This window comes from Crocodylus siamensis, chromosome 4 (genome assembly GCF_052110815.1).
Source record: "Crocodylus siamensis isolate JL-2025a chromosome 4, ASM5211081v1, whole genome shotgun sequence".
Taxonomy (NCBI): domain Eukaryota; kingdom Metazoa; phylum Chordata; order Crocodylia; family Crocodylidae; genus Crocodylus; species Crocodylus siamensis.
In genome coordinates this window covers 20,738,225-20,765,122 of record NC_143398.1, presented here as the reverse complement: position 1 = coordinate 20,765,122, position 26,898 = coordinate 20,738,225, and the positions used below count along the sequence as shown (strand labels likewise).

The following is a 26,898-nucleotide window of genomic DNA, read 5'->3' as shown; positions in this document are numbered from 1 at the left end:
GGATGCTTAGCAGCCCTGGGCTAGGCTGCCTGCTCCTGTGGAGCAGGGACTGCCTCACCCCTTTACTCCGTAGCCTGCTTTCTGCCTGTGTCCTTCAGCCCATTGGGACGGGGGATAGGGAACAGACCCCCACCCGCCTTAGCCAGGGTCTACACAGCCCATGGGTGGAAGGAAAGCCCCTGTGATAGGGGCATTTCAGACCCTGGCAGCCCTCTCTCCTTCCCCTCCCCTTCCCAGCTACTGATTGTTTCAGTAGCTGCACAGGAGGGAGGCAGAAGAAGTCCTCCGGGCTGGGTGCTTGCCCATGCAGCCCAGCATGGGGATACTGGGGAGCTCCTGCCTTGGGGGGCTCTGCCCCCCAGCCCAGGGTAGCCCTAGGGAGCTGAGGGGAATTCTTTTGCTTCCAAGCCCCAAAGCTGCTTGCGAGTCTCAGGCAGCTTGAGGGAGCAGTGGGAAATTCTCCTGCTCCTCCACCACTGGCCTTGCCTTAGCTACTGTGAGTCTGAGGCAAAACTAATGCAATGGAGCAGAAGTATTGTCCCCCCCTCCCCACTCCCTGGGATATCCCTGAGACTCGAAGCAGCTAAGGCAAAGGGTTCAGGAGAGGAGTAATTCCCTTCAGCTCCCTGGGGCTTCCCTGGGATGAGAGACCCTGGGTTGGGGCATGGGAAAGCCCCCCACGGTGGCTGGGCTGCACAGGCAGGCACCCCAGCCAGGAGGACTTCTCCCCCCCCCCCTTCTGCTGCAGTGGCTGAAGCAGCCCCCAGCTGGGAAGGGGAGGAGAGAATTCCCCTCAGCTCCCCAGGGCTGGGGAACCCAGGCCAGGGGGAACCTCCTGCGGGGGCTCCCCCAAGGTGGGCCAGCACCCAGACAGGGGGCTCCTTAACCCCTTGTGGGGGGACAGAAGGGGTTTGGGGACACTTGGCTAGGCTGGCAATGGCCAGCAGGCTGGGAGATGTGCTCTAGCACCCTCTCCCCCCACCCTGGCCACTGGCCTGGGTCAGTGCAGGCCTCCCCCTCTCTTTCCCAAATGAAAACCGAACATTAGTTCAGCTGGTTATCAGTTCAACCTATGCAGCTTAGAGGAAGCTGCCTATATTGAATCAAGTCAACCTCAGGCTTTTTGACTGTCTGTGCTTAGCCTATGAGACTATCGGGCTCTTCACAGGAGTAGAGTATTAGATCTAGTGCACTGGCCTAATTCCAGCCCAGGTAATTACCTCCTGCCTAGCTAAATTCAGCTATAATGTTGACTGAATAAAGTACCATGCATTTTCTGTACTAAATCATGGTGTAGCAAGCATTGCTATCCGCTGCTAAAGAGCTACCTTGTTTCAGGCAAGAGATTCCTGCTTTACAGAATTTCAGAGATTGCAGGAAAAACTCTGAATTAGCCCCCAGTCCTGAAACTGCGCTTGTCTGTGCAGAGTCTCATTGAAGCTAATAATGTTTCAGGGGCAAGGTCAAAGCTTGTTTGCTGTATAATGTGAATGAGGTTGAAGGGTTGTATGGTACTGCCTGGTACCCTGAGGTAGGTAGAAAAAGCCTTTAAAGCTATGCTATGTCTGAATTGCTGAATCATTCTGAATTTCTCCAGTTCGATTCAGAGAGATTAAAGGGTCTCTTGATTCGATCCCAAATCAGGCCGAATCTCCACCAAATTGAATCAGGGACTAAAGCTTCATACAGCCCTATTACTTACCTGTCAAATGAAAATACGCAATTTCTTCTCTCTCCTACTGTGTATAATCCTGACACTACATCGTGCCACTTAAGTTTAAAATATATGGCATTAGTAGAGGAAGCAATCCTGTGTGTATTGTACAAAAGGAATATTATTGTTCTGAAAAAAAAAATTATTTCAAAGGACAAACATGCAAACACTTGACCTGGGCATCCACTGGGATTGCAGAACCTCAAAGGGATTTAATGAATGTTATGCAACCTTTCTCATGAAACAGCATACTGATCCAGTCATACTGAGGAACAACTACTTTTTGTTGTCTTTTCAGCTCCAAAAACCCTGCACAGCCCTGAATCTTGAATAGGATGTTTACACTCCAGTGCCTTGAACACAGCCTTACACAGAGCTTCATGTATGAGAAGAAAGTAACCAATGTAGGGATGTCTGCTAAAACACTAGTTCAAAGGAAGTGTTACCTGTCCCATGCATCTCCAGAACAGGGAGTCCGGTGCCAAGAACTGACAGTTCTTCAACAAAGAACTGCTGTAAGAGTAAAAAGTGAAGTTCACCTTAACCACTCACTCAGGCAGATGCACCCCAGGACTTCTTTTTGGGGGCCTCCTTTCTTCTATCCCAACCTCTACAGGAGGACAGGATCCCCACTGCTGCTCTTAGTGTCCTGTGAGAAATGCAGCGCTCCTGCTCTTCCTACTGGAAGAAGAGGACCCCATACTTGGAAGGGAAGTGCAACAGCTGCTAGTCTAGGTGGGGGTGGGACTGAGTCACAGAGATTGCTCCGGGGAAGTGTGGCCACGCATCAGGGTAGGCTGACGATGCAGGCAGACTAGACAGTTTTAGTTAGATGGGCAGACCAGAACCAGATGCTGTTCAACAGTGAGAAGTATAAAGCGCCCCATCTGGAACAAATTTACAGGCTTGGTGGTGCTACGCTAGTTAGTACCACATCCAAAAGGGACCCGGGGGTCATAATTGACCATAACATGAATATGAACCACCAGTGTGATGCTACAGTTAGCACAGCAAACAATACACTGGCATGCATCAACCGATGCATCTCAAGCAAAATTAAGGAAGTTATTCTCCCACACTACTCAGTGTTGGTGAGGCCACAGCTGGAACACTGTGTCCAGTTCTGGGTACTGCAGTTCAAGAAGGATGTGGAGAAGCTTGAGAGAGTCCAGAGAAGAGCCACTCATGTGGTTAGAGGCCTGAAGAGCAAGCTATACAAGGAACAGCTGACAAATATGGGACTGTTCAGCCTAGAAAAGAGAAGACTTCAGGGAGATTTGGTGGCAGCTTATAAATATATCAGGGAAGAGCATCAGGGGCTAGGCAAACAACTATTCACCAAAGCGCCCCAGGGGAAAACCAGAAGCAACGGTTATAAACTCCTAGAAGGTTTCAGACTGGATATAAGGAAAAACTTCTTCATGGTTCATAGATTCATAGATTCATAGATGCTAGGGTCGGAAGGGACCTCAATAGATCATCGAGTCTGACCCCCTGCATAAGCAGGAAAGAGTGCTGGGCCTACATTACCCCAGCTAGATACACATCCAACCTTCTCTTGAATACCCCCAGGGTAGGGGAGAGCACCACCTCCCTTGGGAGCCCGTTCCAGACCTTGGCCACTCGAACTGTGAAGAAGTTCCTCCTAATATCTAATCTAAATCTGCTCTCCTCCAGCTTGTGGCCATTATTTCTTGTAACCCCCGGGGGCGCCTTGGTGAATAAATACTCACCAATTCCCTTCTGTGCCCCCCTGACGAACTTATAGGCAGCCACCAGGTCGCCTCTCAACCTTCTCTTGCGGAGGCTGAAAAGGTCCAGTTTCTCTAATCTCTCCTCATAGGGCTTGGCCTGCAGGCCCTTAACCATACGAGTGGCCCTTCTCTGGACCCTCTCCAGGTTATCCACATCTTTCTTGAAGTGCGGCGCCCAGAATTGCACGCAGTACTCCAGCTGCGGTCTGACCAGCGCCCGATAGAGGGGAAGTATCACCTCCTTGGACCTATTTGTCATGCATCTGCTGATGCACGATAAAGTGCCATTGGCTTTTCTGATGGTTTCGTCACACTGCCGACTCATGTTCATCTTGGAGTCCACTAGGACTCCAAGATCCCTTTCCACTTCCGTGCCACCCAGCAGGTCATTTCCTAGGCTGTAGGTGTGCTGGACATTTTTCCTCCCTAGATGCAGCACTTTGCATTTCTCCTTGTTGAACTGCATTCTGTTGTTTTCTGCCCACTTGTCTAACCTGTCCAGGTCTGCTTGCAGCTGTTCCCTGCCCTCCGGCGTGTCCACTTCGCCCCATAGCTTAGTGTCATCTGCAAACTTGGACAGAGTACATTTCACCCCCTCGTCCAAGTCGCTGATGAAGACATTAAAGAGTATCGGTCCAAGCACCGAGCCCTGCGGGACCCCACTGCCCACACTCTTCCAGGTCGAAACCGACCCATCCACCACAACTCTCTGGGTGCGACCCTCCAGCCAATTCTCCACCCACCGGACTGTGCAGTCATCCAAGTCACAGCCCCTTAACTTGTTCACCAGTATGGGGTGGGATACCGTGTCAAAGGCCTTCCTGAAGTCCAAGTATACGACATCCACCCCTCCTCCTGCGTCGAGGCGTTTTGTGACCTGGTCATAAAAAGAGACTAGATTGGTCAGGCACGATCTACCTGCCACGAACCCGTGCTGGTTTCCCCTCAGCATAATTTGTCCTGCCGGGCTCTCACAAATGTGAGCCTTGATAATTTTCTCAAAGATTTTGCCAAGGATGGAGGTGAGACTGACTGGCCTATAGTTACCCGGGTCCTCCTTCCTCCCCTTCTTGAAAATGGGAACCACATTGGCCCTTTTCCAGTCCTCCGGGACTTGACCCGTGCGCCACGAGCGTTCAAATATTCCCGCCAGTGGCTCTGCAATGATGTCGGCCAGTGCCTTCAGTACCCTCGGATGGAGCTCATCCGGGCCTGCCGACTTAAAGGCATCCAGTTCCTCTAAGTGACCCTGCACCACCTCAGGGTCCACGCATGGAAGTCTGGTGCCTTGCTGCTGCCTCCCTACACTCCCAGTGAGAGACTTGTCATGCCTCTCGCTTAGGAACACTGAGGCGAAGAACTCGTTGAGGAGTTCAGCCTTGTCCCCTCTGTCCGTCACCAATTGTTTCTGCCCATTTAGCAGGGGTCCTATTCCTCCCTGGGCCTTCCTTTTACTCCCTATATATCTAAAAAACAATTTCTTATTGTCTTTTACTTGGGTTGCCATCCTCAGCTCCATGGTAGCTTTGGCCTGTCTAACTGCCTCCCTACAAGCACGAGCAGAAGAGGTATATTCCTCTTTGGTGATCTCTCCCTGTTTCCACTTTTTATGTGCTCCCCTTTTGGCCCTTAGTCTGCCCAGGATTTCTCTGGTCAGCCAGGGAAGCCTCCTGGCCCCTTTCCCTCTTTTACCTCGCACGGGGATCGTCTCGCTTTGTGCGAGAAGGATAGCTTCCTTAAGGCACAGCCACCCTTCTTGGGCTCCCATCATTTCAAAACTACTACTCTGCAGTGCATCCTTCACTAATCGCCTGAGTTCGCTGAAATCAGCTTTCCTAAAGTCCAGCACGTTCACCCTACTGGTTACCTTACCCACTCGACGCCTTATGTTGAATTGTACTTTTAGGTGATCACTGTCCCCCAGATGGCTACCGATCTGTAGGTCCCCTACTATGTCATCCCCCGTTGCCAATACCAGATCCAGTAAGGCATTCCCCCTAGTGGGACCATGTACCTCCTGCGTCAGGTGGAGGTCCTGTACACAGGTTAGAAACCTGCGTGAGCGGTGGGACTTTGCTGTCTGTGTCTCCCAGCAGATGTCCGGGTAGTTTAGGTCCCCCATGACCACCGCCTCTTTAGCTTTTATGGTCTCTGAGAGTTGCCTCAGGAGCCCCAAATCTATTTCTTCCCCTTGATGTGGGGGTCTGTAGCAGACCCCTACCACCAAATCCTTTTCTCCTTGCCCCCCATGTAGCCTAACCCACAGTCCTTCTACTTCCTCATCCTTTGATTCTGTCTTGATGAGGGTTGATGTATATTGCTCCTTAACATAGAGCGCAACCCCTCCCCCCCTTTTCCCCACTCTGTCCTTTCTGTACAATCTATAGCCCTCAATATGTACCGCCCAGTCGTGGGATGGATCCCACCAGGTTTCCGTCAGCCCCACTAAGTCGTAGTCGTTTAGTGCAACCAAGAGTGCTAGTTCATCCTGCTTGTTCCCCATGCTCCTAGCATTAGTATATAGGCACTTGAGCCCTGTGACTGGTGCTTTTGCTACCCCCTCGCTCCAAGTCCTAAAGGGCTTTTTGTCTCTAACCTTCCCATTCCTTACCTGTGCCGTATTGCTGTCCACCCCCTGCCTTTCACGTTCCCAAAGCTCTCTTTCTTCAGGCTGGGCTGTCCTTGTGGGTGCCACCTGGTTTGGTGGTCCACAGCCTCCCCCACCCTCATCTTCCCCTCCCCCCGACGTTCATGTGACCAGACTCTGGAATAGACTCCAGTGGGGTGGTGCAGGCACCACCACCAGCAGGAGACTGGACACACACTTTGCTGGGGTTACCTGGCAGTCTTTCCTGAGGTTACCTGGCAGTCTTTCCTGCCCAAAGCAGGCAGGCTGGATCCGATGATCTCATGAGGTCCCTTCCAGCCCCAAACTTCTGTGAATAAATCATCTCGGTGTGCCTAGAGCCCTAGATTAATGAAATTCAGGCCTGCCTGTTGTATTTTGTAAAGCTGTTCATACTTCCAAAATAAACAGTCAAAGAAAAAAATCAGGTTACCATGCAGTCTCCATTTATCAGACTACTTAAATAGCTCAGTAGAAGTAAAATAACTACATTTAATGACGGTATATTTTATTTTTCCATTCAACACTAAAAACAAACACAAACAATCTCATTAAACTATATGTTTACATTACCTTGGACTCCTATACTTTACAGTCAACAATATATTTCTATATATTGCAATTTATATGAGAAAAGAAATTCTAGAGCACACACTATGCTCTACAAGTCCTTGCATGAGGATCCTGATTTGTTATTGACAAAGCTTTTGGTTTACAAGGGAAGTGAATTATACCTGGAATTTATCACTGAATGGGAAAGATTAAAATTCATCATCTATAAAAATCTTTATTTGGCAGTTAGTAAGATTCCTGGTGACCTCAGAAATGCAGCCTTTTCTTCAGAGATTCAAGGCCCAACCATAGGTTTATTCCTGTGGAGGGAACCTCCTTTGAACAAGAGCACAATTTGGTCCTCAGCCCTTAGGGACCAAGGAAAGAGTCTGAACATAAATCCAAATCAGATTTAAAGTAATTCTCAACCATATAAGCAGGGTGGGGGGCAAGTAGGGCACTAGCTCCAGGCCCTGATTTAAGGGGATGCCAGCAGCATCACTCAGCATTCAACATCCCGACTCCCTTGCACTTGACTGTATCTTTGCCCAGGGCACCAAAATTGCTAGTTATACCCCTGCTGATTTTATTTACAAAAGGGAAACAGTGTGTAGGAGTCCAGAGACAGGGTCCTCCTCTTGGCTCTGTCACTGCCAAGCCATTTTTCCCCTTCCACCACATGTCTGTCTTGTTTATTTGCACTGCGGGTGTCAACAATATGGCCCATGGGCTAGATCCAGCTTGTGGAGCCCTTATGACTCAGCCCATGAGTCTCAAACTGACCCTGTGTGCCACAGGCAGCATATGCCAGCCCCAGCCCTGTGTTTTGCATGTAGCATATGGATTCAGTCTGGCACATGCTGCATGAAGGAAGCAGGGATGGACTAAGCACCCCAAGTGCTGCACAGGGCACCAGGAGTCAATTCCAGGGTGCATGCTGCATGTGGCATTTGCATTGGATTGGCACTGGGTGCTGGCATCGGGGCCAGTCTGGATTAAGTCCACAGACCGTCCCCATGCACTGGAGCCAGTGTGCAGAGTCAGCCTGGTACGGGCACCTCATGCAGCACAGGCCCCATAGTAATTTAAATTCTTCAGGCCAAAGACTGTCCCACATTACATATATTTTAAGTGACCAGTGCAAGTGGACCTGATTTCACTAAGGGTTTCTAAATGTTACTGCAATTCACTGATAATATGAATGCTCTCAGACATGATGCCATTTATTTGAAGAAATGAAAGAGAATAAACAAATACACTGCAGAAGTCTGATAATAATTCTAATGATAACAGTGGGCAATTAGACAGGTACTTGTATCTCAGAAAGCTTAACAGGTTTAAAATGATACACAAGGAGTCAGCAACATTTTTGGGCAGACTGCCAAGAACACCTGCAACTTCAACTTGTAAGACTTTGGTGTGCCAGGAGCAGATGGCGAGGGAGCCAAAAGTGGCCAAATCCTTGTTGTTGCTGTGTAGCCCTGGCCCCTTCCCTGCCATCCACCCAGAGGCAAGCGTGCTAAGCAAAATGCCTTCGAGTGCCACACTCGGGCACCCATGCCAGGGGTTGCCTACCACTGTGATACCCAGACAACATACCTCAACCTCAAGCAATTATCCACGATCAAAATGCAGTCCCTTCTGTTGTGAAAAAACGTAGTTTATTACCACCTCTTAGGAACAACAAAGACGACATTAGGTAAGGAAGTGAAGAAGACCATATGAAACTCCAGGGAGTGTTAGTGAGGCACAGACTGATTGCCTGGATTGACATGGAATGGAATTTGGCCATGACACAAAGGTTAATATTCTACGGAAGTAGAAGACTTCACCTTGTGTAGGATTTTCAGAATAGGAAAGGTGTTCAAATATTATAAGGTGCTTATACTCAAAAAGTACATTAGGAGCAGCTACAAAGACAAATGTGAAGACCTCTTTTTATATCACTGCAAAACACCTTCCCTAGTACCACGACCCAAAGCATCCTGCTGGCAATAACACAGAATAGATTCAGAAGCAAGAATGCCACCTGCTGCTTACCACTAACAGTTCCTACAATAATTAGGTGTTTGGTTGTCTTCATCTGACTCCTGAGTAGGCCAAGCTACTTGACCTGCAAGATAACCTACAAAAACAGCACAGCCTGATATTGTTTTGCTCACAGGCAGGAGGGTCTTTGTTTCTTTGAGTATGAGCACATGAAAGTTCCTTTTTTCCTCAAACTCTTATATTCATACCCATAAATACTGCTACCATTCACCCCTACTCCATCCCCCCTCCCAAAAAGAACAGTTATTATGCTTCATTAAGTCCAAAGTAGATTTCTGGAACACAGAAGTCTCCAGTATCCCCAACAGATATTGAAAGGCAGAATTAAAAAAAAAGGGTGTGGGGGGTATGTTGCTCTGATTGAATGAAAGCTATTTCAGTACTTTGGTGCTCCAGGAAAAAAGGCAAAACTTAAATGTAAATCCAAATCCACGAGACATCACTGAAATCTTAAGAAAAAAAAATAGCTAGACTTCCCTTTATTTTCACAACAAAGTCTCCATTGCTATGTTATATACTTTCCCTAAATCTTTTACATGATTTTTACTGGAAGATAACCAGAACAGAGTGACTGTTGTAAAAACTCTTTGTATTGGCTTATCAGACATTCCTACAATTTCCCTCTCTACATTTTAAAAGTTTAGAGAAGGAAAATACCTTTTCACAAGTCAATGAAGTAGATAAAAAAGACAGAGGAAAAACTGAACCTTTCAGGAAATACATATTTAGATACATTATAGAGAAGGTTTATTCAAACAGGCTGCACCTTCAGTAGTAATATGCATAGCTTCTGGTAGCAGTGGTGGAAGCTACTGTTTAGAAAGGACTTAGTTGGGGGTTTTTTTGCCTTGATAATTTAATGCCAAAATTCTGTCTACATAACAGTTCCTCCCCAGTAATCCACACTTCACATGAGTTAGCTACACAATTTGACAGGGTACATAAGGCTAAAGTAATACAGAACGTCCCATGTTTAAAAACATGTTTCTTTAAAAAACTGTGTCAGGGTCTATATGGTACTCTTTTTCTGTTGTGATTTTATATTGCCTTAAGATCTAGAGACTAAAAAGGAACTGTTATGCTAGCTGTAAAATAAAAAAGTAGTAAGAAGGCAGTATCTGCTATGTAAAGGCAATCCTTGTGCATAATGAGGGACAGCACATGAATGCAGCAAATGAGTACAAAGAGGAAGGAAAGGTGTTAGTAAAATGATTATAGTTAATATAACACAGCAGTCAAAGAACACCAGTGTGCCAACACTGTCAAGTGCATTGTTGGCATTATGGCAGCGGTGAGTTTTAAGGAGGATTAGCAAGAGGATAACGTAGAAGCTTGCAGGTCATTATTTGGATAATGCACTATGCCCAACACCCCACTGACAGTTGAAATGGGTAAAGTGTTGTTCACTTCCTGTCCTAATCTTCTGTGATGTATTAGACAACTATTTTTTGTTTCACTCCACAAGGATTGAACTTAAATTGTTTGGGGGTATAAGGTACAGACCTGTTATGCTCTAAAACAAAAGATGCTACTAGGTAGCCCTATAAAAGTATAATGACAAAGGAAGAAAATTAACTGATTCTTATCTAAACAAGGGTACTAACTTAGCAATGTTAAATAAGTGAGGTATGAGTTTCATGTACACTGATATGCTATAAATAGAATATAATCATAGTATGTAAAAAAATGTTTTTACATTCAGCTGATGTAGGTGGATGCAGCTATGCCCTGGTCAAAAGTGGTAACCCAATTAACATCCTCTGGCTTAATGAGCGTAAGATGTGTTCATATGCTTTGATATATTCAAGATAAGGTCTATATAGCCTACCTCCTCCTCAAACAGCAGTCTGAGTGCAAAAGAGGACAAAACAAAAATCTCTGTATTATAGAAACTTATATCTGATGAAAAGAGGCTCCACTTGTTTTGTTTTGTTTCTTCATTTGCTCCTCAGTTTATGCAGAAGGAAGAGAGATGAGTTTCATAAACAGTTCTGTACCCAAGAAACAGAAATGTTTTTATTACAAGGAAATGTGCAGATTAATTATTTTAGGAAATCCATTTTTCAACCAATTTCCAAAAAATGTAAAGAATGTTTCCTAATGCTTCCCCACATTCCACAAAGCTAGAGGGATTTTCTTTTGCGAAAAAACGCACTGAAAAAATGTGTAATTTACTTAAGGATACTCTGCTGTTTAATCCAATCAACAACAATTAGGTGCTCAGATTAAGAGATTATGAGTGTGATATAAATAATAGGGTATATGAAAGGCAACTGGTAACTTTTCTACTAATTCTTATATATTACACCAGAATTTCCAATCTATGGGTGTTTTTACATGTTCTCCAGGAGCAGCGGGAGGCATTTAAATTAGAGTGTCTCTGAGAGCCACTCTAATTACAGCACCCAGAGCATCTCATGTATCAGTGTCCCCACACTTCAAAATGGTGGTGGGGGTGCTTTATCTAAAGCTTTATCTAAAGCACCCCCACTGCCATTTAGAAATGTGGGGATGCTGATACACGAGATGTGGAGGCTGACTGGAGCGCGGTAATTACCACGTTCCAGCGGACTCAATTAGTCTGTAATTACAGCGCATCAGAGCAACCTCCCAGCTAGTCTATAGGCACCTATAATACCAATTTTATACCAACATGGCTTAATTAACTTTAACACAGCTACATAATTTAACATGATGCTTTTTTGGAATGAAGAATCTGGCCATACCTGTTATCATTTTTCCAGTTATCTAATAAATTAAAGCAAAGTACCTCTATTCAGATCAGAAAAATATAGTTTGCCTCCTTTGTTATCAGACTGAAGGTGCTGAGCTACTCTTTTTATGTATTTGTGAGCTCTGTTCAGAAACAAGAAAAAAACTGACTAGTTTAGACTGCTGAGGCCAGAGAAATAACCATCTTGTTTATCAGTTTCCTGACTTACAGACAGCCAGTGGAAAATTCTCATCCCACTGTGACAATTTGAGGAATCTTTGTAATTTATGACTTCTGATTGATTTTATGAAATTGCTGTGGGAACGGTTGTGGAGTCAGCTATATGCTGTCAGGTCTGTGCCACAATCCCCAGACTGGGGATAACAGAGGACTGTTAAATCCTCATGACTGCTATTTGAAAAAAACCAGCAACATTTTGGGACAATGCTATACCTATATCCAAGGTGAAAACATGTTTTCTGGAACTCCTCTGCCAAGGCCTAGAGTCTGAAAAGTAGAAAAATCCCCAAACAGAACAAAGAGATCAGGTGGGGACTTAAAAACCAACAGTGCCTGAAACACTCAAGCAGCTTGAGCAAGTGAGAAGAGAGAGATCCTGTTAATTGTGGCTGGGGGGCGCTAGAGCAGCCCCCCTTTCCCTTCCGCAAAACTGACCCGGGGGTGGCCAGACCCTGGCAAGATGCTTTGGTTAGCCCAGCAGGGACTTGATCACAGTGTTTATCACCCCCTAACACAGTGTTTATCACCCCATTAAGAAAACAACAGAGGGACATTATCAGCTACCTGTTGATTCTACCCATTGATTCAGCATGACTGTAGCCAGCATGTGGTCTGCTAGCTAATACACAGACACCTCTCCACAAGGCAGATGGGAGGGGGGAATTTCTGCTTAGCAGGGGATGGTGAAGGGAAATGGGGGACCAGCCTGCACTCTGTGCTGGACCTCCAGCTAGGGAGCAGGGGGAGAAGGGAAGACGAGAGTAGCCCTGCTGTTTGACAGAGAGCCCACCCAGGCCAGAAAGCATGCCGGGATGTTGGAGGTGTCTGGTTGATCTTAAACCAGCAAGGGGTCTGGGACAGACATTGCAGAAACCAGTTTGAGCCAAATCAATTAAGTCTAATACTACATTCAACCAAGTTTATCTCAAACTGGTTTCAGACATTTTCAAACCAGTTTATGTGCACCGAACATCTGTTCTGTTACAGGTTTAAACCAGTTTCTGATCACTTAAACCGGTTTATGTGTAACGTCTGTCCCTAGCCTGTGAGACCAACTATGAAAGAAAGAAGCTGGCTGAGAAGACCCCATGATTTGTAGAGCAGGCCGTCTGTAGATGGGAGGATCTGGAATCCTTGGAGCCTTCTGACCTAAGTTAAAAGAATACTCAAGCATAATAAAGAAAATGAAGCAAGAAAATATGCATAGATATTTGCTGTATGTGTCTTGTGCTAGGAAATTGTTTTGTGTCTGTCTGCTTCACTCTCAGAGAGCCCTGAAGAGCTCACTATAAATCCAGAGCACAAGTGATTGAAGCTCTGGGAAAGGGCGTGTTTAAGCTCCTGAGAAGTCTGAAGGTCAGCATAGTCATGGGAGCATAGGACAGATGGGATGTGAGGTCTCATTTCGGTGAAGAGCTGGTGCCTATATGTGTGCCTATACCAAAGAAGCAAATGCAAATGCAATTAAATGCTACAAGCTACTTACAGCAATGGAAACTAAGGCAAACAAAGTTCTAGCATGCTGGGGCCAAAAAAGAGCAAACTGGTAAGCATTTATTTAGAGAAGCACTGTCAAGGGTGAGTCACATTCACATTACCCGTGCATGTTTTCCCTGAGACCATTTGTCAAAACATGGAGTATTCCCTCCTACTTTAGCGGAGACTTAGGTCAAAAAATTGGCCACTTAAGAACACACGTCTTGTTAGACAACTGCAATAAAAAGGAAAGAAATGTGGGAAACGGAAAGAGAACTAGCACATGATCTGCACATCACTTAAACAATATTTGCAGATATAAGAGAGACTTAACAAGTGCACCCTCCTTGTGTTGGCCCTCTCCCGAGAGCTGTATCGTACCAGAACTTGCTTGGACCTGGCAATCTCTGTGATACCTGAAGTAGAAAGGCCGGTATCAGCATAATAGAACAATCCCTTCATTTTATTTTGCTAGGATTTTATTTATACTTTCTTGCTTTACTTTCTATTTTTTTTCACCATCTTATTTCATTTCCCTTGTGCTCAACCATCATGGAAATAATCAGAGAACTCTGAGACATCAGAAAGAACATATCTGAGGCCAACAGAGTGAAAGTAAAAGTACGACTCGTGTACTGCAGGATTAACCAGAATCTGGCCAAGAATGAAAAGGTATTTTGGAGTGTTACTTTGGCAGCAACACTCTTTTTGATAAAACTGTTGTTTGGGTCCAAGCAATCTGCATGTAGTGCTGAGCTATAGTTCAGAAAGAAAGCATTTGTAATTCATTTACACATTGTTAAAAATAAATGCATGGCAGATTTATACAAACAACATCCTTATGTCAAACAAGCTTCTAGTGAAGGTTCCAAATTACAGATTTGAGGTTTAAATATTTTGTCCAATAACAAGAATTTTATGCTAATTTCATAAGGAAATTAAGATAAAAGTACTGTTTAAAAGATTATCATTTAGTATTACGAGTTGTGCCTAGTTAGCAACTGCTGGATCAGACTCCTTTCTGGTTGAAAGCCCTTCGCCCTCTTCCTTTTCAGTTGCTTCTACCTGCTATTCCATACTCCTTTTGTGGTGTTTCAATTAAAGTGGCTTTTATACATAGTATGGCAATTGTATGAATATCTTGCCATACAGTTATACTGCTTTATAGGAGGCACTTGTATGACAGGGAAAACTGAAATGCTTGAGCTGTAGAGGTGGTTATACTGGAAATAAAAGGCCAAACTACTATTAGCAGAGGAAGCTCCACTGAAGTCTGTAGAGTTGTATCAAGACAAAGTTGGGCCAATAATCAAACTAGTCTGAATAGATGGATGCCATATCTTTACAACAGAATGATCCACATGTAGGCAAGGTGGGAAAAGGATGGTACTGTGGGTAGGGGGCTGAATATAGAGACCAAGGTTCAGTTTCCTACTTTGCCACTGTGTAAATGTAGATTAAGTTATTTATGGCCAGATTTTTAAAGTATCCAGTAACCTACAGACACAGGTAGGCATGTTGGCATTGGCATCCTGTCCAAATCAATAAAAATCCCAGTAGGTACCTATCTGCATCCTTAAAAGCTTGAATACTTTTAAAATCTGGCCTTTAGTCTACCCTAGCCCCTGTTCCCTACATTTAAAATGGGATTGGCAGAATTTCACACAGGTTATACGAGGGTAAATATATTGCTCTGGTGGTCTATGGATGACACATAAGTGCCTTAAATAAATGCATCCAAACTTGCCTAGCCGGTGCTCTGGACTGGAAAGGGAGCTCACAGAGAGTCCACGACCAGATATTCCAAGAACAAAGCGGCATCTTCCACTCACTGAACACGTAGCTGGGCTCTCCCATTCACTGCTCCCCAGTCTGCTCCAAGCATATTCTAGTCATGTACCCTACTCTACTCTTAAAAGGACCTTACTCATTAACTGAAAAATAAAAGACACACCAATTGTTAAGACATGACTTAACTCATTATTTGTGGTGTTTAGCAATTTTAAGTAATTTCAACGGCAAGTTAGAGTCCTAATTTTGAATAGAACGAAGCCCTGTACACACACACATATGAAACAATCTTCATAGAGTCGTTTCTCCTTTACACTAAATTTTCACCAACATTAAACCATCAGACTTAATTGTGCTTTCCCCACCTTAGTTAGAAGTGAAACGAGAATCATGTCCCTTGAGCTCTAAACAAGACGTCTTGCCAAGTCTGCACGTCAGCAATCTCATCCTGAGCAAAGTACTTAAACAAAGATTAAGTTCCCTGGTTCTTCTCAAGTAGCTTCTTCTGAGAAGTGTGAGGAGAGGGATTTTTTTCCCTGCTCAAAGCATTAAGTATAAACAGAAAGTACTGGCTGTTCCAAGTCATTTCCCAAGTCATTGCCCTGAGGCCTCTTGCAATAAAAAGCGATCCCCTCAGCTTTCATCAGATCATACTACCATGGAAAAGAATCAGAACCCAAAGGGTGCATCCAGACAAGCACGCCTATGAGATACGAAGTGCTTGCCTACATGTCTGTGCTGTTGTACACCGCACACGCCCCCACACACTGCACACACCGCACACACTGCACATGCAGACATTGGCTGTGCTGCTAATTTGTAGAGGGGGGTGGGGGAGGGTTGTCACCAGGAGATAACAGTGTCAATAAAAAACAGCATTAGAAAAAAAAAAAGTGGCACACATGGCAGCAGCATGCGCTGCTCAAAACCACAGCCTAGCCAGCCAGAGCCACGCTCCAGCTGCTGGACAGGCTCTCTGCTGCCAGATCACCGCTGCTGGAGCCCCAGGAGGCCACCAGGACCCAAAGTAAGGCTGCTAGTGCCAGCCTAGGTGCTGGCCCCAGCCTCCCTTACCCCAGCCAGGTCAACTTACCACACACCAGAGCACACATGCACAGGCATTCCCCAGGGACATGCAGTAGTGGAACAACTATGTGCCACTGCTATTTGTCCCTGACGAAACACAGATGCGTACTTGTCTGGATGCACCCGATGTCTCAGTTTCTATTACAGCCAACACCTGTGCTTTCTTCCATTGCACCCTTTTGCTGAGCCACAAAGACATGCCTCCTCCTGAAGACCCACTTTCCTATGGTGCATACAAGAAACTAGATTAGTCATCTCATGAATGAGCTGTCCTTATGGAGGGAGCCAAATGATGGACAGAAGAGACTCAGGGACACTGGAGCTAAAACTGGGAATTGGCAGCTCTCTAAGAGCTACTGAAATAAGAGTTAGAAGTTATACAGTATCTGAAATAAGTCAAGCCCAAATATGCTTTCACTTACACTAGCATAATTTCATTTGACATCAATAGGAGTGACAGTTTCACCAGCATAACTGAGAGCAGAACTTAGCAGGCTGTAATATAACAAGCAAAGAGCAGTATCATTTTTTATTTTTTCTGTGGAAATGACCCACTGACATGAAAATCATGGGCTTATATTAAATGACACTCTAAGACCACTGAGAAGCAGAGAAAAGTGTTCCACTTATGTGCACATGCTGCATTTCTACATAGAGTTCCTGGCATGCAGCAGGATCAGTTCCTGCAGAGGAAGTAGTTGTCAAAATATCACCCATAGGAACCAGGAGCGTTGATAGATTTTGAACTGAGGTGAAAGGATGGCATAAGGGATAAGAACAAAAGAAAATGAATTTAACTGCCAGCATTTGCTTAGGTCAACAACATCATAATTTTAAAAAAGACCAGACTAATAGTTTTGAAGTATCACTTTCCAATGTATAATGAATCTTTTTTTTTCAAACCTAGTAAAAATCTTAACGTACCATATTTTTTTCCAGAGAATATATATGTGCATTATTGACACAGTACATGCTAGTTCAACAGCAATGCACAGAAACATTCATGTTTTCTGCTAAAGATACAGACCTGTTACTTTACCAGCAAAATGAAAGAGAAAATCAATTTAATTAGTGGGTCACATAAAAATATTACTTTTTATGTATGAACGGAAATTGGATTTCAGTTGTCATATTTAAAAAGGCAATACACATGGATATACAGGAAGAAATTACGTCAAGGTTAAAGTGTATTCACACAATAATTCCATGATTATAAAAACACTCTTTCTTAAATGTTGAAATAGCCAAAGAATTAATTTTAAAAACTCTTCAGATTACCAAACTGAAAGAATAATAGAATAACAGGGGGAAAAAATAGTCCAAGAAAATATTAAATATTAAAGTGGAAGATCTACGTGCAACACAACATACAGAAGATTTTGTTTTGGAAGTTCAGAAAACTACTGCTAATGGTTTTATAGAGAAGTCTGTTATGGGTTCTTAAACACTAGTCAGAGATGTAACCTCAGGTTCAGGCTATCCCTAAACCTGTGACTGCTGCCCATGGGTAAACCTAGGATTTTGAAAAAGAAGGGGAAAGAGGATAGGTGGGAGGAGAGTGTAGCATATCACCACCTATAACGTGCCACATATTCTTCTCTAGTTAAAGAGAAACTAGAAGCTTTATTAATATACTAATTACGCTACAATCCCCAGTTTAAGATCAAAGTGCAATCAAATATAACTATTGGAATGTGCATTAATTTGCTAGATTATATATAAAAGTTTAAAAACAACAAATGCAACAAACGAGGCAAAATCAATCAAAAGAGTTTGTCATTACTCCTGTAGTCGTTATTGCTGTCATAGCAGCTTACCACTGTATCAGAGGACTGCATCAGGAGTTCGATGAACCGCTCTTCACTAGGGCACCCCTGGGGAAGACCGGGACCAATGTATGCAAACTCCTGGAAGGCTGCTTCAGGCTTAATACCGGGAAAAACTCCTTCAGTCAGGGTGTCCAGATTGTGGAATAAACTCCCTCCAGAGGTGGTGCAGTCACTTACCCTGGAGGTTTTCAAGAGGAGACTGGACAGTCACCTCGCTGGGGTCACTTGACCCTAGTTGTCTTCATGCCTAGACTGGGGGGGCTGGATCCAATGATTATGCAAGGTCCCTTCCAGCCCCTAACAATCTATTCAAATCCATAAATTATAGTTAAATGCACATCTCTTATTCAAATTCATAAAGCAAAATCTAGCCCTCTTGAGCATCTTGACAGTGCCTCCAGTTCTTCACTGTCAGTAACATCTACACCTGAGTTAATACTACCACACCTGAGTTACGGTTTTTAGCTCGACCTGAAAACAGTCTGCAGGATTGTGAAACAGAAGAGAGACATTACTCAGAATGGCTAACCGCCAACAAAATTGCAGAAGAAAGAATCGTTTGAATAGTGGAATATCAAAATCATTAAAAAGAAGAGAGGTTTGTTAATATCTGTGGAGTGGAGAAAGACCAGCAGGAACTAGGGAGATGATAATGAGTTGTGAAGTCAATTGAGTCTTTCAGCACTGCCTGAACAGAAATGCCACTGCCTCTTCTAAGCAGCTTGTTTTAAAGTTTGGGTAGAGCAAAAATAAAAGGCAGGTGCACTCCCTCCTCCCTCCCCCCTGCCCCCCGCTCCAATCTGCCCCTGCTCTTGTCCCTGGGCAGAGAGAGGTGGTTAGCCATGTTAATCTGAAGTCAGGCAGGTGCATCTCTACCCTGCCTTCTATGGCTGCTGGTAACTGGGAGGATCTGACGAGGTATAGATGATTCTACACACATGCCCTTTTTTTTTAATTCTTCCTCTAAAGCAGGGAATGAGGCTCGGAAAACAATACGACCTGGAGGCTGGACCCAGCTCACGAAACCTCTCTACCCAGCCTGCCAGGCTACTGGAAGTTGGGGATCATGATCTGCCACAGAATTCAAGACCCTTCAGCCCCACTGGCCAGCAGTGGCATGGCTCACCACCATGGCTTCCCCTCAAACTCTCTGCCCCTGCTGAACCCCCAGACACCTTGCACCCAAGGACTCCTGCTGAAGCCAGATCCCTTGTGCCAGCAGCATGGTGAGCTCCTTCAGTGGCTGGGGCGGGCTGTGGGGAGGGAAGCATGCAGACCACCAGAGAGCAGTGAGGGGAGAGAGTTTTACCTGGCCCTGCTCTCTGCACTCAGGCTGCTGCTGTAATAAGATGGACTTGGGCTGCTTCCTCTGGGGATCAAACTCACTGCATACCAGCTGCACCAGCCCCAGTGTGGGTTCCTGGAAGCCGCCCTCAATGCTCTGTTCACTCCCCATCCCTGCCCACATATGCTACAGGGCCCAGGGCTGAAACTGCCATGACAAAGACTCCCTCTCCTGGGGGAGATGCAATCCCGCTTGTCCCCTGCTCCCTACCCCTTACATCACTGGGGAAGTAGCTGTGCCTGCCTGGCTCCTATGGCCAGGCAGCATGGGGCTATTCCTGCCATAAAAATGATTCCTGGGATGGAGAAGGTGCAATGCAGGAGCCCCCTCAAAGAAGGTGCCCAGAACTGGTGCTCTGCTCAATCAAATTAGTTATGCTATTGCCTCCTGTCACCAGCACACCCCTGATCTCAGACCCACTGCTACCTCTGGATGCATTTCCACCACCTCAGAACCCACCTCTGCTATATCCTTTGCCACAGCTGCCACTGCTGTGGTGGCCACAGAAGCTGGCCCCATACCTCAGGCTCAATCAAGCCCACAAGGATCCCACTGATCTGAATCTGGCCTCAGGCCTGGGTGAGTTTGAAATCCCTTCTCTAAAGTACCTGTTACTTCCCGGTGTTAGAGATAGGTCTATTTGTTACACGGTGATAGTGGGCCTAGGTCCCCCACGAACAACAACTTCCACTTAGTGGTTAAAGGGAAGTTACTAAATGTATAACAGTTACATTCTTGGTATAAGGGATGATGAAGGAAGAGCAGGAGTGCAGGTTGCAGGTTAATAACTATGATGTCAAGGGAGCAGAGAACTCCAGCTGGCAGACACTGCTCCTTAAACATATCTAAGGAGACTGTGGACTATTGTCCAGTGAAACTCTGTCCAGAGGTGTGCACAGACAAGGGAAAACAAGGCAGTCCCACAGTCACCCATGTTCCCCCCTGCTAGCACCTCCTTCCTGGTCTGTTAGATAAGATACCCTGACCACAACCATGAGGAGGATAAGCTGGCACTTTGTGGGGCCATGGATGGGGTGCACATAAAATAAAAGATGTAGGGAAAAGTGCAGCCAGAACGCGAATAAGAGGGTCTTGCAGAGCCAGCACAGGTCTGGGGCTTGGCACTCTCAAGGTTAGCAAGAACCAGGTGGATCTTTGGTCTCACTTAATACAGCAGACACAGACATTAAAAAAAAAAAATCTGACCTTTCCTATTACAAATAATAACTTTTAACAACTAAGGCCGTGATTCAGGAAAGTATTCAAAACATACTTAAGTCCATCCCTCATAAGCAAAGCATTTTGGCCCTGTGTAGATGAAATCAGAGGTATGTGTGCACGATGCTTTTGCACCACTTTAATGATGTTGGCGTTTACACGCCTTGGCATCATATTGCATATTAATTCTAGCTGCTGTAGGAAATTCGGTGCCGTAATGCACCTTAAATGACTGGGGCCACAGCGAATTACAACTCCTTCGAGGAGTTTTAGTATGCTGCCCTACAGCCGTGGAGCAAAGCAGTGGGCTCCGTGCAGCTCCACGGCTCTGCAGGAAGGCCTCCAGGCAGCCTGGCAGCAGCCCGGGAAAGCAGCTCCACCCAAGAAAAGCAACAAGTCTGATCTTTTTTTTCCTACCCCCTTGGAGCCTGCCTGCCTGCCTGAGCTGTGTGGGGGCCTGGTGCTTCCCTCTGCAGCTGTGATGCCCCTTGGGATCTCCCAAGCTGGATGCCTGCAGGTGAGTGCCACCTGTGGGGGGGGGGGCACCACTGCCACGGAGGAGAGCACCAACCCTCCTCGTCCCCCGCCACAGCCCAGGGACCACTCCACCTACTGGCAGCTCACACTCCCCTCCCCACTGGAGAGGCAGGTAAGTCAGCAGGGTGCGTGCACAGCATGGGGGTTTGATCAGCCCTAAGTTGAAGCAGTGTTTATTAAAACCCACCGCTTCAGTTTAGGGCCCCTGTTTCATCTACACATGCCCTTTAACACATACTTACTTAACTTTATGCAGGTGATTAAGTCCTGACTACAACTAGATTTTAAGCTGTATTTTAACAATCAATATGATAGTTCAGGAGCAAAATGGAAGATAAAAAAATTCATGCCTGTATTAAGCACCAAATGTACTCATTTAATAAAACCCCAGGTTTAACAAATGAATCATTTAACTGATAAGCCCAGTGATAACTGGTTATAGCCTATTGTTATAATTTAGCATGAGGCAGGGTGCAGTCCAGAAGGGAAGCAAAGCCACACAGTGCCCCAGCAGGAACTGGAAGGTGGCAGCGCAGGCGGGAGGGAGGGAGGAGCGAGGAGAAGGGGAGGAGAGACTAGTACCAACAGCTAGGCTCTGTAGAGGAGCCTGTCATGAGGAGCCAGGGCTCTGGGCAGGCACCATGGAGCCCAGCAGGCAGCAAGGAGGCTGCAAATGGCTGTGCCATGGAGCCTAGCTACTGGGGGTTGCTGTATCAATTAATCTTTTTACCGTTGTAATTACAACAGGTTAAACAGATATTTTTTGAAATCAGTGTTTATGTCTTGTGAGTGAGTTTCTGTGCGTGTATTTATTTATATATATAGAAATGCATATTTTTGTAAAATAAATCCTTGTGGTATGTTCCCTCAGCATGTTTGCCCAATATGGGCCATGTACTTTACAGTCATGCTCAGTGTTGGCTGCATGTAATCAACTTCAGAGCTGGTTTCCATTACTGAGCACATGATGCTTTTAGACACAGTTGAGGGATAAACGATACATTTAATGTAGTTTCCTTGTATGCAAATGTAAGACAAGGGTGGGGGGGGAATTCATCTTGTATTCAAATAAATATGGTATTTTAAATTGCATCTATGTGCCTAGGAATAATGCATTAGCAAGGCCACACTTCATATACATACACAGTCAAGTTCAAGAAGCAGTGTTTCTTATTTTCTTGTAAAATACTAGGATTATTCCACATGTGACAGTCACTCTACAATCAACATCAAAGAGTCACCTGTTGGACTAGCATGGCAAAGGCAGTTTCAGTAGCCAATGGCATGCAAGGAAACGATGCGCCCAGCATGACATCCAGCTACCTTTGACTCTCCAGGCCAAGTAGGCCGGTACCCACTTACAGGTGAGTAAACTGTGGGTGGCCGTTAGCATGAGTACACAGCCAAAAGCTACACCCAGTTGACCCAGCTGTTAGAAGTTTGTAATTCAGAGCAAGTCAAATAGATTGAATTAATAGTTCTGTTACAATTCAAAGTCCTTCCTCTGAAAGAAAATTATCTCAAACATCTATGGGACATTAATCCTATCATATCCTGTTCTTTTCCTACTGATATGAATGGGAGTTTTGCCATTCACTTAAGTGAAGCCAGGATTTTACTGAATATATTGTTAATGGAATTGCTGTGGTTCTTCTATCAAAGCCATAGTGGTGGGAGGGGCTTCCACAAAAAGTAGCCTCCAAGAAATGCTTACAGTACAGATTGTTAATAGGATTAATCATGATGATAGCTATTACACCAAAATATTCCTTATGTTATCTCTACTGTACCAAGCCCAGACAGTAATGAGGTACATTACAATCCTGATGGATTGAGTACCACCCCTCTATATTCAACATAACATCCCATGACTTCTCACTGGTTTCCCATGACTGGTCTGCTGATGATATGTAGCAACTGTGAATGAATGTGACCATGTTTTTTGTGTTAACATTTGATTCCCAGCTTGTATAGCAGTAAAATTCCTTTGGTCTTTTTGGACCAAAAGTATTGAACCTCATAATGCGATAAAAGCTTGGCTTTTTTAATATTTCAGAACTGGGTGTAACAAAGCACAACACAGAATCACAGAAAAGCAAGACTGGAAGGGACCGGAGGAGGTCATCTAGTCCAGCCCCTTCCCTCTACTCCCCACTCAAAGGGGGGATAGCATCTGCTCAAAGCAGGGTAGCAAGAAGAGGTCGTTCACTGTAAATCAGTACAGTATTACTGCCTTTCTGTAATTCCAAAACAGTTAAGCTACGTCTTGTCAAACTGAATTAAGCCACATATTGATGTAATCCAACAGTGAATTTTGATTGCTGAATTATGAAAACTTTCAAACAACAGAAATGCTCAAAGACACGTAAGTATTATATTATAAATAGGAAGCTCTACCCTCACATCCCTCACTCTGATTTCACTCTAAGACAGCACTTACTCTGAAAGAGAAGCCAGAGTCACATGGTCCATTCAAGGTCATGCGATTTTAATTAACTGTGTGCAGTGAAAAATTTAGAGAGTTACCATTGATAAATTATGCAGAAATGATGATAATGGTCTCATTAACCTTGTTCCAGCACACTAAAGGTGTTTTATAATTAAAAGAGAACAACATTACAAAAATATATAAGGAACATTATTGCCCATCTTTTTTTCTCAGTATACTATTGAAAAATACTGTTGGAAAAAGTAATCTTTTAATTGAAAGCAATCTTAATATATAGTGCTTATGCTCTTTAACCAAGAACTACAGGTATTAGACCAAATCTTGCATGGTACAATATAGACAAGAAGGACCTTTTTAGTAGAGAGGCCAAAACATACAAGTCACTCCGTTTGGCAGAACTGCCTGATAAAGAGGATAGTATAGAACAGGGAATGACCTTGGAGAAAGATTTCCAACTGGAAAGTCACTCTTAGACCAAGGATCTGGGTAGGCAGTTGAAACTTCAAAGCATATGAAGTTATCCATCTCATGTGTTTAGGAGCCACTCCTAAATGTAGCACATGGACAGACTGCAGTGAAACTCTCAATGAGCATAATCAGTCTAGAACCCAGAACTCAGCTTCTGTATCCCAAGAAACTGGAGCCCTGACTAATGTCCCCAGGTCATTAATGGCAGCTATAAATGGCACACAAACTAGTAGTTCGCTTATGGCCATTTCAACCACCAAAAAAGTTTTAAGGACAGAAAACTGTTTCATATTCTCTTATGAAAAATTAACTGAAAGCAAATGGACACTGAAATGAATACAGAGAATTGTTCCTATTCTGTAAAGAAGGAGACAACAGTATTTTCAGTCAGGGAAAAAACAAAAATGTGTTTACTTACACTGTTATCTTTTTGACCCTTAGCATCATTGAGAAATACTTCCCCCCCCCCCGCCCACCTGCTTCCTGAAATCACTACAAACCAGTCAAGATAAACCAAAGTCACATTTAGCAGCTGAAACAATGTGGCAGGTTTGCCAGCATTCAGGTGCCCAGAGCTGACCATATGCACTTTAACAAGGGAGAAGTGATTCAGCTCTTTTCCCATTCTGATCTTCACTGACTGCATAAAATATTACATCACTGTACGTCTGTCCATCAAAATGTGACCTATTCTTTGCTGTATTCTTCAGCTAACCCATGTGCGAATGTAATGTACCAATGAACAAATCCCAGAGCAGGTCAACTGTTTGGAGATGCGAGTTCATGGAGGTAACTTGAAGATACTAGGAGGTCCTGACTCGCATGAGGAGGCTTTCCATTGCCTTTAGGAGCCACTTCAGTGAGCCCGAGGATCTGCATAGCTTTTCACAGCTCAAAGATTTCATGGAAACCATTGTTAAAAAATAAGCTACTGATTAAAAGGATAAGGCTGGATATATTGGAGAAATCTCTAGGCATCCACTGGCGCAATCAGTAATGCCTCCAAAGGCATATCTGTTAGAATACTTTTGACATAGTACGAGGCATCTTTCCAGTATTAATACAGATTTGAAATGCCCCATGTTAAAAATACACAGAAGCTAGGACCAGACGTTACATTTGTCCCGGGCCCTGTGTTTGTCCCAGGACAGAAAAATTCTGAGCCTGGCGTGTCCACGCATCGCCTCTGCAAGCAGGGTTTAGCCAGCCACTGGAAGCACCGCCGCTGTCCTGCCATCAGTCAAAGGAAGCAGTCCCTTCGCCATGTGGCAGGACAAACTTCTTCTCCTGCGAACTTTTCTTAGGCTTTGTCCTCAGACAACAGCCACAAACTCCCGAACGGTCGCACTTTGTCCGGGGAGAAGATAACTTCTCCGGGGACGACCATGAGGTCTGTCTGGAGTCAGCATCCAAGCTCCGCTCCTCAAGCCGGCCCAGGAGAGCTTCTCCAGCGGCAGGAGCCTTCCCTGTGCCAACTCTCATGTGAACATGGGGGGGGGTTACATTACATCCACACCCGCGCACCCCGGGCCCACCAACCCCCTCCCACTACACACACCTTCTCCCAACTCTTGGAGCCGGTCTAAATAAAAGACATCACATTTACCCCCTTGCCTGCTGGCATCGAAACACTACAGTGCTGTGGCTGGGAAATGCTGCCATGCCTTGCTTCGACACGCAGGGCTTTCTCTGCACTTGCCGGCTGGGGCGTGTGCGTGTGCGTGTGCGTGTGAGTGTGTGCGCGCAGCGGGGAGGCAGCCCAGGGGGCTCCGGCATCCTCTCCCCCATCCCTCCCTCCGCCGGCCGAGCCGAAGTTTGTCCCCGCGTCGGCCCCGCGTACCTTGCTTGACACACTTGAGGCGCAGCGGGTCCTTGCAGTGCTTGATGACGGCCAGCACGTCCCGCAGCGTGAGCCCGGCCACGGGGGTCTCGTTGACCTCCAGCAGCAGCTCCTCGGGCACCAGGCGGCTGCCGCCCTCGTAGGCCACCTGGCCCGGCCGCACGTCGCCCAGGTAGGGGAACTGCCCGTTCTCGGCGCCGCCGCGCAGCTCGAAGCCCAGCCGCCCCTCGGCGCTCCTGCCCAGCACGATCTCGTGCACGCGGCTCGTCCAGTGGCTTTTCTTCTTCAAGCCCTTGGACATGGCAGTGCGGGGCGCGGGGCAGGGGCGACCCTGCGGGCTGAGCCTCCCTCCCTCCCTCCCGCCCGCCCGCCCGGCCGGCGCTCGGCTCAGCGGCTGCCCATGGCCGCGGGGCGCCGCCGGAGCAGGAGGAGGGATGCCCGGGCGCTGCGCTGCAGCCTGACCCGGTAGTGAAGACGGAGAGGGAGGCTGGCTGGCTGGCGAGGCGCGGGGAAGGCGGGGAGCGCCGGGCGGGGGGGAGGCGCACACCGCCGCTGCCCCGCGGCTCCGGGCCGCCCCCGCGGGGCCCGCGCCGCCCGCCCGCCCGGCGACGGCACCCGCCGCCCAGCCCGGCCCTGCCCTGCCCGGCGGGCGGCAAGCCGGCCTCTCTTCGTCGCACGCTTGCCAGCGCTTTTTGCTGAGCGAGCTTGCGGGCGGAAAAAGCCTTCGTGGGGCTGGCGGGCATCGGCGGGGCGCCCCGAGCCGCCCCCGCCCAGGCGTCAGCGGGGAGTGTGAGCGGCCCCCGCCGCCGCTGGCCCCCGCCGACACCGCTGGTGCCACAGGCCACCCCCAGCCCCTCACTATTGACACCACTGGGGGCATCTGTGGGCAGTCCCCCGCCGCCGCTGGCCCCCGCCGACACCGCTGGTGCCACCCCCAGCCCCCCACTACTGACACTGTCGGTGGCATCTGTGGGAAGTCCCCGATTGCCGCCGGCCCCTGCCGACACCGCTGGTGCCACAAGCCACCCCCAGCCCCCGCTACTGACACGGCCAGTGGCATCTGTGGGCAGTCCCCCATCGCCGCTGGCCCCCACCGACACCGCTGGTGCCACCCCCAGCCCCCCGCTACTGACACGGCCAGTGGCATCTGTGGGAAGTCCCCGATTGCCGCCGGCCCCTGCCGACACCGCTGGTGCCACAAGCCACCCCCA

At 46.4% G+C, this 26,898-nt stretch overlaps 1 protein-coding gene across 6 annotated transcripts in view; it reads right to left on the bottom strand.

The window, feature by feature from the left end:
* The window catches only part of MAGI2 (membrane associated guanylate kinase, WW and PDZ domain containing 2), a 1,241,136-nt gene extending 1,215,083 nt beyond the window's left edge, over positions 1-26,053 (bottom strand). For 5 of the 6 annotated variants that reach the window (XM_090041911.1, XM_090041915.1, XM_090041916.1 and 2 more), the window contains exon 1: positions 25,688-26,053. In XM_090041911.1, the coding sequence (XP_089898037.1) occupies positions 25,688-25,988 (301 nt within the window). In that variant the 5' untranslated portion in view covers positions 25,989-26,053. The remainder of the gene's footprint in view (positions 1-25,687) is intronic. The other variant, XM_090041914.1, reaches the window with a different exon arrangement.
* Positions 26,054-26,898: the final 845 nt, after the last annotated feature.